Below are 13,174 nucleotides of genomic sequence, written 5' to 3' on the forward strand. Positions count from 1 at the left end.
TTTTTATACAGACAGTTAAGGTATGCTAGCCGGTTCGGTAAGCAAATAGGTGATTATATGACTCTTTTGGAGACGTGGATTTATGAGCACTTTTGAGCATTCCGACATCACCAGAACATGGGCTATAATGAAAACATGCCACACGTGTACCAGTGGACATCTAGGAGAGAGCAGGGTTCCTCCATTGATCATTTCAAATCTTTTCGAACAAACCTTGATAGTTTGGTAGTGATTGATGTAAGTTTACTCATCCATCAATAATTTTAGCACTTTCCATTTATGTTACCCTTTATATACTTTAATTCAAAGCATTTTATGTTTACAGGTTATTTGGGATCCATACCACAATTGCAGAGACCGGCATTCATGTAACCCGATTACGTTCTACCATGGATGCTTGAAGTGCTTAGACGTGGTCGAACCCTATCATCCAGATAGAGTTCTAAGGCAGTTTGGCAGGGATCAAACCATTCCAGATCCACCGCTAGCTCCCACTCATGGTACTCGAGGCAACATATCTACATGATATACAGTCATGTATAGATACTTGGATAGGATCTGGGAGGCTTGGGATAACCACGTGTTATCTAAGCAGCGGAGGAGCACACTAGTTCATCAGCCTTAGGAATGCGTACCAGGTTACATGGATTGGTATAAGAATATGACGCACCTATATGTTGAGCACACTGATGAACCACGTGTCCATAAACATCAGGATTTCAGCCAACATGCCGATGTAATATATTATCCTCTTTTATGCATTTGTAACTTACTTTTGCTTTTCTGATATGTTCCCTAAAATGTGATATTCTTTTCAAATGCAGTGTATTGCACATGCACTTAGGATTGCACATCATATCATTCAGGTTGGTTATGAAGACGAGATTCGACATCCTCATCGACTTTTCTAGGCTATCGAGGCTATGGTGCATGTCCTTGAAGGTCAACACATTGACGAAGCTAGACCTAGTTCTACTGGACCTAGTTGTACTGGAGGTCGCTTTTCATCTCTGACATTGACATACAGTCATAAGCCTAGTCGTAGGCATACAGTTGATTCGTGACATGTTATTTGTCAGTTGATGAATTTTTTATGGTGTTTTTTGTAAGATGACATTGCTTTACACATCTTTTAATGTCATTATAAAAGATATTTTCTTATTAGAATGGAATGGTAACAATGGTTGATAACATTGTAAATGACATTTTATTATTAGAATAGAATGGTAACAATGGTCAATGATTTTGTAAATGATATTTTGTTGTTAAAATGGAATGGTAACAATGGTTGATAACATTCAATCCATGTCACAGAACATATCAACATCAAAAAACACATCCATTAATTTCTTCCATAATTCTAACATTGTCAAATGCATACATGTGTCATTCGACATCAACAACATCAAATGTCTCTCGAGTAGCTACAATATCATGAATGATGTCCTTGAAATGCTGAATGTGGCGCACATATGCATCATCCTAGTCGACAATGCAAAGGTGACGGCATTTTCACCAATTAGTGGCTATAGAAGGAACTGGATGGCCTAGCTGCAAAAAAACATGTACCAAATGTCACTTGAGTTAGTGGTCATACCTCATAACTTCTTGTACATGCACAAATTGATAAGTTTCTCTTATACCTGGACGAAATGATTTCCATTGACAAACCTAATGGCAATCTCACGTCTATCAAGTTGAGGTACTAGCACTGTTCTAAGAGGTAAAAAGGTGAGACATTGTTGCAATGACAAGTGGTATAACATAAGATTGTAGCACGATGCAACAAGATGCCCCATGTCTGGCATAATCATCCAATGTGAGTAGCCAGAACTGTCTTCAAAGTATGACAATATGCTTGTCAATTCTTCAAACCTTTCATAGGACCTATAAAGTGTAATGTATTCCTCTTTGTGTGTGTGCAGCTCACCCAAAAGATCACGCCTAACCTGAGCCCAATCATCTTCTATATGACCAATTAAAACAGCTATAGCCCTGAAACCACAAATCCCTTCTATGGCTACATCCTTGGCAAACTTAATGTATGGTTTTAACCCAAAAGGGAAAGCATCAACATATGCACCAGGTTTTACTGTTCTGGTAATGTACACCTTCCCCTTCGCACGCACCTTCTCCTTTCCCTTAACAAGTTATTTTTTCTTGATTTCTAGAGTAGAAGTTAATGTAGTGATATGAGTGTTCCTAGGTGAGAAAGAATCATGTCCAGATTACAGCAACTCAAATGCACACGGGTCACGACGGGTACAAACATTGATCTTCTTATGATCCCGAGGACGTGTTTTGGGCTTCACCTCCGGCTCAACAAGAAAAGTGCTTCCCGGACATACAATCTCTTTTAACTTCTTCAAAAGCTCTAACTGCATGGTTTTATCACTTTCATTGAACCTTTTCACAAATAACTCTACTTCTGCATGGCAAGTCACCTCTGTTTCCTCTTCTTTGTTGCACATGGAGATATAAAGTTGCCTCCACTATGAGTGTATGGTAGCAAGTGATATAGAATGATCTTGTCTGATGTAGTCAGCAATCTCATGGGCACAAGGCAAACCATGAGTGTGGCGAAGGACGCATCCACAAGCTTCAGCATCAATACCAATGGAATTGACTCTCTTACTCTCTACAAGCAAATACTTTAATGCAGAGATAGACACATTACCCCGTAACTCCCTGAACTGAGAAGGTTTGAATTGATGTTGCCCAACAGTTAGACTTTTCTCAAATGAAGCCTTAATATCAGTGTGTTACAACTCAAGCAGACTGTGTATTTTCTCAAATGATGCCTGAAATGAGACTTGACATGAATCCAATTGTCTTTTAATTTTTGCATGTGCACTCTCAGCCCTATTCAATTCAATGTAAGTCAAATAAAAATCAAGTACATAGCACTTATTAATAACTTATTGAACAAAAGTAATCTTACTAGTTGGTTGTAACATTACCACAATGCATACACGTGTTTGTCCATGCCGCCACAAATTTCTCCTTGTGAGGAACCAACCAAGTATCCATGACATAGTTGACTGCATCAGGATAACTAATGAATTCCTTAAGTAATGATTTAAGACGCTCGTCGTATAGAATTTCAGAAGATGAATACACTTAAGAGTTCCACTCATGGTTGAACTTCTCTCATTTCTGCTGTGTCTCAAACATTTTCTTGCATTTGGTCAATACATTCTTACTGATATGCCAACAACATAATAAATGTCTGCCACTCGGGAATATCTTATGTATGGCATTCATCAAGGCTAGCTCTCTGTCAGTGACAATAATTGTTGGCAAAACAAAACCATCCATGACATCACACAATGTTACTAACACCCACGCATAGTTATCGACCCTCTCATACTGTAAATGTGCAAAAGCTATAAAGAAAGTCATTTCAGTTGATGTCATTCCCACAATTTCAAGAAGAAGAAAACGATATCTGTTGGTTTTATATATGCAATCCATAATTAATATACGTGGGAAAGACCGAAATAAGTCCAAACTGGTAGGATGTGCCCAAAACAAGTCTATCACAATCATCGTGGACTCTTCACATCGATGGCGCTTAATGTAATTATACTTGGCTAATTCACCTAATAAGTGTTGCATTTGTGATCTTCTAGCCCTCTGTACCACCCTGTTTCGATGGCATACATTGTAAATGGTTTTAAGTGTGCTTACATTGAGGGCATCTCGCTGTTTCAAGGTTACTAGGATTTCTTTTGGCCTAACCATGCTCTTTGACATATCCATTAACAATGCTTTCTCATCCTTTGACAACCTCCCCGCATATGAATGTCCCTCAAAGTGCTCTGCAGGTGAATGGTTATGCAATCCGCATACTACGATCAATGTCCATTCATCATTTGTGGTAAACCTATGAGCCCTCATATCAAAAGGACAACCACACTTCTTCATGCCAATTATTCTTGATGTATTGTTACCATCATGTTTTAACTTCTTTGTCGCTCTATATTGGCCACTCCTCTCACAAGCAAGATACATCCTTGGTCTTTTTTTCCCTCCACCATAGTCTGATGTTTTGATTACAATGACCAAATCATTTCTCTTTCCAACTTAACGCACCCAGTTGAGCAATTCATCCTTACTTTTGAATACCTACAAAAGTCAAACAAATATTATCAAACATTTACATTTGTTGAGCAATTCAAAACACGATCATTATAATTTCGTAAAGTGAACCTATGCAGTTGTGAATTGAGTAGTGTAATCCAACACACTATCCTCGCAAACCTGACTTCCTTAAGTTGACATATATTCCTGCATGTTTTGTACAGCATTACAAATTTGAAATGGCATTATAAAGATAAATTTGCAATTTGAAACTGCAAATTTAGTATACAGTTTACAAATTTGGAATATAAAATGGGAAAAAAAAATTTACTTCATTCGGAAGTACAATGTTGAACAAATTGCCACTGTTCGAATGTAGTTGTTCGAATTATTTTTACTAGGTCGGAAGTTGAATTTCGTAAAATTTAAATTATTTCGGACGACAACTGTAGACGTCCCCGAACGTCCCGGGAGGATGAGTCCCGTTCTGTTCATTTGGGCTCACCACAGTTCAGGACTCAAAGTCACGGTCCTGTATCTAATTTCGCAGAGTGCAATGCAAGACCGATGAATCATCAAAGAATCCAAATCCGGCAAATCGTTTTTGAAAACAGATTTTTTGAAAGAAGTGCCAAATATGGACTGCTTTGCCAGATATAGAGTCGCTACCTAAATATTTTATTTTGGGAAATTTAGGAAACCCTGACTCGTTGCCTAAGGCCACGTGTCCATCATCACCAAAGTTGCCTCGGCTCGGGAACTTGGGTACGATTGGGAAAAGTCACTTCGTAAGCACCCCCGCTCGCCCGATCAAAGATCTGCCTCTACTATCCATGATATCAAGTTTTGAAAACATTATGCATTCATATTCCGGTTATTAGCCTAGATTTACTATGTGATGCGCACAGCATACAAGCATAGACTGGGTCGCCTGAATTGGAACGAAACATCTCATGTTTGTTTTGAAAACGGTTTGCTACTCGCAAGTAGGCTAAAATGTGGATTTGCCACCCTCCGGTGGGCTTGAAATAAGGTGATTTGCCACTCTCAAGTGGGTTTAAAACTCACAGTCAATGCATCATTCCAATTCAGATAATCCAACCTTCACCCACAGGCATTCAGGCAGGTATATCACGTAAGCACATAGCCTCATGGTAAGCATGATATCATGGCAGTCACTCACACACATGCAAGGATGCTAAAGCATAAACACTTACCGCGTACTCCAAGCCAAAACAGAAACTATGTTAGGAATCTATGCATGATCCTAACTATGCTGAAATGCCTAATGCAATACATGCAGGAATGCGACTACAATAGGCTCGGCTATTCTAAAGATGGCATGTGAAATGCTACAACTAACAAGTATTCAACTCGGAATTGAAATATAATGCAGTTAGTATGATGCGCCGAGCCCGGTGCATGCAAAACAAATGAATGGATGCAAACATGCAAGCATAAGTATGCTAATTGAAACATGCCCTAATCTAACCATCATAAGCTGGTAAATAAAAGGGAGAAAGAAGTGGGGTTGGAAGACATACATCACACTCACGCACACTTATTACAGCATTGCCCTCGCTCGGAGGGTCCGAATAAATAATACAGTCCGAATAATAATTACAGTCCGAATAAGTACAAAACCCTAATTAATTAACAGTTTAACTAGAAAAGCAAGTAAATTAGCATGCAAGTTATGGACCGCCTCGGCTCTGTTCCGAATGATGAAAGATGCATGCTTGAATTGCTTGGCGTGGAAATCCATTGGGAGGCCCCGATTCGCCTCTGTTTACGCTTAATCCTGGAATGTCGCGCGAAGCTCCAGAAGGTTATTGATTTCTGATTTGCTGCAACAGAGAGCAAGAAAGGGGCATGGCAAAGTATTTTCACATATGTATGCATGACTACTCTTCAGGGAGTGTAGTCCTCGATCCTCGTGCCACCAATCATGCATCTCGATACATGATGGCCGAGAGGGCGAATTGCACGGCTCGATGTGAAATGAATGCACGTATAAGCACAACAAGACCTAAACTCCATCATGGGTAATCCGGAGTGTCAGCGACCGGGAATTGAGACACATTCCGTCACTCGGAGTACGAAACGTCCCTCGTTTCCCGTGCTTAGGCTAACTCCTATCCCAAACACGATGCAAATGAGATGGCATACACAATGCGACTAACATACAACCTAGCATACGTAATGCTATGAAATGGCATACACAATGCTCGATGTAACATGGCGTACACAATGCTCTAACAACCTAGCATACGCAATGCAAAGACTAAACATGCAACAACATGAACTACATGGCATGCTCGATGCAAGATGGACTTATACCAATGTGAGTGGACCTCAGCCACACTCACATCAGTGGCCATGTGATGAAAATGAGGGAATCGAGATGCATGCACACATGCATGAATGCCAAGGACCGAACCTAAGGCATGAAATACCACTCTACCAAAGCATGGCAAGGGATGAAAGATGGCATACAAACATGCAATTTACAGCTCTGAAATATGATGCTCAATGGTCCCGAATCATGCAAACATGGCACACAATGCAAGCTAGGGGGCTCGGGTACCGAAACTAGTGAAGTGCGTTACACTAGAGGTATCCAAAGCAATGCACCAAAGGAAAAACTAACCCCAAACAGACCCTAGGTAGGTCTGAAACAGTGAAAAATTGGCCTAAAATGGTGGCTCAACAAGCATGAAAATGGAGCTCATTCAATAGTCGGTAAACAAGGCATTCAAGCCCGACTCTCAAGCACACTTAAAGAGATGAAAATATGGCAATATGGCATTCATATAGGCTCTGAAATGTGATGTAAAATGGCCTCAAAACATGAACACACCTCAGCACATGCATGCAATGGACCTCAAATCTCAAAGTTAAGCATGGGTATTGAACTACAAGCATGCAAAACAAACATCATTCAATCAAGAGACCCAAAAACAGAGCTAGGGAAGTCCAAAATAAGCACAATATCAGTTTATGACATGGCCAAAAAGTGCTAAAATCAAGGGCCCACAAAGCATGCAAAGAAAGCTAGTGAACCATGAGTTGTTCTACAACTATATGAAGCATATGAAAGCTCATTAAACCAGCCAAAAATAGATGTATGCCATGCCAAAATATGCCCAAATAACCACTGAAACTCAGTAAATGCATGCAAAAATGATGAGCTCCTTTGGAAGGCCATGCAAGGGGTTACTCTACACCTACATGATGGACATCAATGATGGCAAAACCACCTCTGGAAATAGAGTATGACAGCCCTAAAACTCACCAAAAAGGCCCTGAAATCAACCTAGGAAGCATGAAAATGAAAGACCCTTTGAAAGGCCTTGAGTGGGATTGTTCTACACATGCATCATAGACATAAAATATGGCCAAAGGGGCTCCGGACAGAGTCAAGAAAGACCTTAAAACTCACAAAATAGGGCCTGAAATGTGATTTCACAACATGCAAGATGGAGCCCCTTTGGAAGGCCAACAATGTTAGTAAAGAGGACAAGGGGTGAGAGGGTCACCCCTTTCTGATTTTGAAGCTCAAAAACACATATTGGCCACTGAAAATCCACTAGATTTCAATGGCCAAAAGGCCAAACCAAGGCCAAAGCAAATGCTCTAATGCATAGCCCTAAACATGAGGAAATGGAGCATACAAGGGGGAAGATGACCCCAAACAAAAAAAAGTTCTGAAACAAACATGTTTAGAAGATCAAAACAAGACTTTTTTCAGTTTATGTCGAAGTCCAAAAATACTTTCAAATAAGGCTAAACTATGGAGCAAAATAATGCAAAAATGGAGAAAATAGAGACTTACCCTTGTAGAGCCGACCCTTAACAACTTCTGGACCAAAAATGTGACTCTTCAAGCTCTGCAAATGACCTCCAAGATTCTTGAATGGATGGTGGAGGTGGTAGGCTATGAGGTGTAGTGTAAAATGGCCAAGAATAATGGGATTTTGATGCTTGGAATGGAGAGTTATGGAGGAGGGTGTATGTATGCCTTAACCAAAGGATTCAACCCTTGCAATGGAAGCTCAGCCCCTCCTTTATAGAGGAGAGGATCTAAAGCTTCTTAAGGAAGCTAAAAACCAAGCTTAAACATCCTCCATACACGTGTATGGAGGATGCATTCTGAGGCTTCCAGCTGGCACAGCTGGCTTCAACTCAATGAGTCAAAAAAGGAAAAAACTGGCTGACCAGTTCAAGTGGTCGGCCGACCAATTTTGCTAGTCGGCCGACCAGTTCAAAGGGTTCAGGTGGTCGGCCGACCACCTTTTCTGGTCGGCCTGCTACTTTTTCTGGTTTTTCAGGACAAAAAAATGGTCTGCCGGAAAGAAAGGTGGTCGGCCAGTGATTGAGAAGTTCAAAAGTGGTCGTCCAGGTGTCCAAATTGAAGCCCCAGAAGTTAGGTTTCCAATGGCGCAAACCTTGCATTAAAATTCCATCTGTACAAAAAGTTATGCCTGCTTTGGTGAAGTCGCGCAGATTTGGTCCAACCAGATTGATGCCCTACTTCAACCAACCATATCTCCCCCATCCGGACTTGTATTTAGGAGATTCTTGAGTGAAAAATGAAGCCTCGGAAGTAATCTTTCCACCGGTGCCAACATTGTATCAAAATTCCTTTTGTACAAAGAGTTATGCCCGTTTCGGTGAAGCCGCGCAGTTTCGGTCCTACCCGGATTCATGCCGAACTTCTCCCAAACTAGTTTTCTTCTCTCTTCTCCTCTTTTCTTCAACTCCAAACTCCTAAACAAGGTGTTTTGAAAGATTTTTCAAAGATTTCATCTCTCTTTCATTCATTTCCACTCTGCCCTGACTCGGTTTACTAAAAAGCGCAACATTTAACAAAATGTGAGCCTCGGAACATTGTAAAAACTTTAATTCAAAAATGTTTTGAAAGAGAGGGTTTTAAGGTTTAAAAACCATTCAAAATAGCTTTGGTCCAAAATGGGGTATGAAGTTGAGATTTGACTCTCCCATTGCCGAAGAAACTGAACTTTTTCCCTGCACACCTTTCTCCACCAAATGAAACATCAGTAGTGCCCAATTCTTAAGGCGCGGTTAAAAATGGGGTGTCTACAACAACTTCTGAAATTACATAATTATTTCGGTAATAGACTGCCGAATAAATTGATATATTTCGACCATGGTTATCCGAAAGGCGCTGAAAAAAAAGAAAAAAAAGAAAAAAAAAAAGAAGAAGACTTTTACATTGCAAAACTCACATTTCTTTGGCTATCTTTCTCATAAACATTTATTTGCTTATGAAAATCTAAATTTTCAAAAGAGAAATCTTCCATAACAACGATTAATGAGGATGAGGTTTAGTGTGTAAACTAATGGAAAGCTACGATGGTGTTTAGTGTGTGAACTAATGAATGGAAGCTAACAATGAAGGGTTTCAAAGGATGGAGATGGAATGTAAAGGATGGAATGTGAACTGAGTATGGAAGAAGGAGTAGCTACAATGGACTTGGAGCGTCAACAGCTTCAACATGATGTGGATGTGGAGTGTGGATGTGCAATGAGAACGTTTGTTTATTTGAATTGTGTATAATGTCCAAAATAGTAATTTCACTTAGGAATAAAATTGTAATAAAAATAAATATCATTAAGTGTGTACATAGAGTGGATTGGGTGTGTGCAAATAGAAGCTCCCGAAAAAAATATAGGAGCATTTTACTAAGTGGGGGTTAAAAGAAGTGGGTAGGCCAAAGTAATTAGATGGGAGCAAATATTAACTCTTAAAAAAAAAATGATATAATTTAGGAGTGCAGAGTATGTATAGTAAAATTTCCCAAAAGAAATACATGGCAGGATTAGAAATTGGAGTTGTTGGCCAACTACTTTTACCACTAGAAAAGAAAAGATTAAGTTGCAACCAACACTGACCAATCTAGCACCACCGTTTCACCGTTCCTGTTTCTTCCACCGCTAACACCTACATGTCCAACTCTTTTTTGAAATTCATCCAAATCACCCACAAACCCAAACGGAAGTCTGCTAATCCAAACCCCCACCCAACACCAGTCATAGTTGAGTGGTTTACTGTAATTTACTCTTTATTTTGTTATAACGGTCACACAGTAAAATTTTTATTATAATTTCTTCAAAAAAATTTACTTTAAACCCATTATTTTTTTGTCTAACAAAAAAACTAAAAATTGCCCCTCCTCCAAAAAAAACAAAACAAAATAAAGGCAAATACTTATAGTAAAAAAATTTATAAAATCATGAAAAGTTTAACATTTTAATTATTGAAGTGTATAAATTTTACTATTTATAATTTTTTTAGGCACTTACCAATCAGTCTTATTAATTAGATTTATTTATCTATAGGTCTTGACAAATAAATTTATTACTGTAAATTTATTCATAAAAATAAGAAAGATTGATTAATAAATAGGTAATAAATTCAAAAAATAAGACCTCTTAATAATTTATTCTTTTTATAATTTTATTTTTCTGCCACCACCTTAATGACCTGTTAGTAATTTACTCTCTTTATTTTATTCTATTTTTCAGCCGCCATCATCAGCTCTAACAACACCAAACACATTTTCAAAATATTTTTACAGCCCTTATTTTTTTCCAAAGTCGTCAATTGGAAAATAAATAGAAATTTCTAACTGTTACATGGCATGAGAAGGGATCAATTCCAACATTTGGGAAGTGGGTTAAAAGTTATATTTTCAACTTTTAATTCATTTTGAGTCACATCATTTCTCATATTTTTAGGAATTAGGGTCACTGCTGTGCTAAAGGCACAGCGGTGACTGTTGTGCCTCAATTTGAGGTGCATTATGAGTTTATTTTTATGATCTGAAACATTCATTTTGTAAGGTTTGTTGAGTACTTTATGCCTACCAAAAATCATATTAATTGAATATCAATAATTATATGATCGAATTGCATATTGTTTATACTATTTTTTTTTGGTGAATATTTTTTTATGCTATAATGCATATTGTTTATGCTATTTCTCAAAAGAAAAACTCATTGTTTATTTTTTTGGTTATTGATCATATAGTTATTAATATTCGATTAAAATGATTTTTGATAGGCAGAAGTACTTAACAAACCTTACGAAATGAACGATTCAGATCATAAAAATAAGCCCATAATGCACCTCAAATTGAGGCCCAACAGACTGTTGTGCCTTTAGCACAGTAATAACCCCATTTCCTATTTTTTATGCCCTTTCTTTAAAAAAAAATAAAAAATAAACTCAAAAAATCAATTTTTAACTATCTTCTCAAAACAACCCGAGTCTGATATGATTAAAGGTTTATTTGGGAATTGACTTCCTTAATAATTTTTTAATTTTTTATAAAAAGTCATAAACAAATAGAATGATATTGTGTATTTGCCTTTTTATTAAAATCTAAATTTCCAAACATGGCCGAAGGCGATGTTTGGCATAATCTTTTTTGGCTTCGTTTGAGAAGTGAGTTGGTTTTTTAACTTTTTGACTATTTTAGCCTGGTGCTAAAAAGTATCGTTTGGGAAGGATTTTTTTGACTTTTTGTGAAAGAAATAATGTAAGGATTATGGGTTGGGTGTGATGTTTTGTCTTGTTGAACTAAAAAACCTATTTTGTCTTTTTATGACTAAAATAGCCCCAAACTCAACCCAACTCTTCTTCCCAAACGAAGGCTTTGACTATTTTAGCCATAAAAAGATAAAATAGACTAAAAAGTGAATAGGACGAAATGTTATATCTAAACCATAATTATTTTTTATTTTTTTCTCACAAAAATCAAAATATCTATCACAAACAAGACTTTTTAACCTTAGATTAAAATAGTTAAAAAATCAAAAAAATCAACTCACATTCTAAACGAAGGCTACATAATTTATAAGATACTGAAAAAGGAGCTAACAATTCTCTCCTCTCATGATTTTCAAGGTTTTGCCAAGTTTTTCAATATTTCTTGCGCATGAAAATGAGGCCAACGCTTAGACATTATCAAATCTTTCTAATGGATGGCTTCTCAAGGTTGCTTCTTGAATATGCAACCCATGAAACTGTTGGCTCTCAAGGTTAATTGTCAGTGTTGGACTTTGGGTAATTATGGATAGTTTTGCTGTGATAGTTATAATAAAAGGGTTATAATAGAAGGGTTATATATGATGACTTTTCATTTATGTTATCACAACAAAAATGTGTTAGAATTGTTTTTCAAAGATATTTTCTAAAATTTATTAAAAATATAGGTGGTTCTTTATGATTTGAAAAATCATAAATACTTTTTTGTAAAAAAAATTTTATTGAGTAAATTACCAATAGGTCTTATTGTTAGGACTTATTACTTATTAAGTTTTATTGATAAATTTATTAAATGATAAATTTATCAGTTTTGCTTATTTTTATGAATAAATTTTTACTCTTTAGTTGAGGGGATTTACTGTAATTACTCTTTATTTTGTTATATAACAATCAAACCATGAAATTTTTATTATAATTTCTCCAAATAAATTTACTTTAAACTCATTATTTTTTTTATCTACTAAAGACACTAAGGCTGTGTTTGGAGCAGCTCTGGAAACATGATTCCAGAGTTGTTTTCAATGCTTTGTTTGGTTAAAATTTTGAAAAATTAATTCCAATATAACATTGCAAAACTCATTTAAGCTTCTGTATGGAGAAGAGAGTTTTTTTTTTAATTTTGAATTTTGAAAAGCGCGACTTGGATCTACCAGGTCATCCTCCCGAACGTCCTGCCGAATGTCCGGCCGGTTGACTGGAACAATGTTTTTATTTTATTTTTTTTATTTTTTTGCAATTGACACCTGTTATTTGGAAGAAGAAAAAAAAAAAAAAAAGGAATTTGTTTTTGATTTTTTTAACAAAAATATTTAAAAATAATAATTCCAACCAAATATACAATCAAAAGTTATTTTAAAGCAGTAATTGAATATTTATTGTGAAAAAAAAAATATTTTGTTCGTAATATTTTCAATTAAAAAAATTTATGTTATTTTTTTAATAATTTTTTTTTGAATTAAATTTTAAAAAGAGTTTGGTTATGAGTTTTAAACAGAATTTTTAATAGAGTTTTGAGTT

General features: G+C 36.7%; 2 protein-coding genes across 2 annotated transcripts; both read right to left on the minus strand.

The window, feature by feature from the left end:
* Positions 1–1,512: 1,512 nt before the first annotated feature.
* On the minus strand, positions 1,513–2,471 carry LOC114283372 (uncharacterized). The gene is made up of 3 exons (XM_082918141.1): positions 2,349–2,471; positions 1,644–2,141; positions 1,513–1,551 (listed from the first exon to the last, which is right to left on the minus strand). The coding sequence occupies exons 1-3, from the start codon at positions 2,469–2,471 to the stop codon at positions 1,513–1,515; spliced, it is 660 nt and encodes a 219-aa protein (XP_082774267.1).
* Positions 2,472–2,492: 21 nt separating this feature from the next.
* Positions 2,493–4,014, minus strand: LOC145821607 (uncharacterized). The gene is made up of 2 exons (XM_082918142.1): positions 3,691–4,014; positions 2,493–2,693 (listed from the first exon to the last, which is right to left on the minus strand). Exons 1-2 carry the CDS (start codon positions 4,012–4,014, stop codon positions 2,493–2,495), a joined length of 525 nt encoding a protein of 174 aa, XP_082774268.1.
* Between the last annotated feature and the right edge of the window lie 9,160 nt (positions 4,015–13,174).

The sequence above is a fragment of the Camellia sinensis genome, chromosome 3, assembly GCF_055761805.1.
Source record: "Camellia sinensis isolate YWXY chromosome 3, ASM5576180v1, whole genome shotgun sequence".
NCBI lineage: Eukaryota > Viridiplantae > Streptophyta > Magnoliopsida > Ericales > Theaceae > Camellia > Camellia sinensis.

Excerpts from the sequence above, each read along its gene's own strand:
- LOC114283372 (XM_082918141.1), bottom strand. The coding sequence starts at position 2,471 with ATGTGCAACAAAGAAGAGGAAACAGAGGTGACTTGCCATGCAGAAGTA. Across the intron at positions 2,142-2,348 it reads TGAAGAAGTTAAAAGAGATT|GGAAAGGAGAAGGTGCGTGC; the intron begins GTATGTCCGGGA and ends TAACTTGTTAAG. Across the intron at positions 1,552-1,643 it reads ATGGAAATCATTTCGTCCAG|CTAGGCCATCCAGTTCCTTC; the intron begins GTATAAGAGAAA and ends GTTTTTTTGCAG.
- LOC145821607 (XM_082918142.1), bottom strand. The coding sequence starts at position 4,014 with ATGTATCTTGCTTGTGAGAGGAGTGGCCAATATAGAGCGACAAAGAAG. Across the intron at positions 2,694-3,690 it reads AACAGCGAGATGCCCTCAAT|TTCAGGGAGTTACGGGGTAA; the intron begins GTAAGCACACTT and ends AAACCTTCTCAG.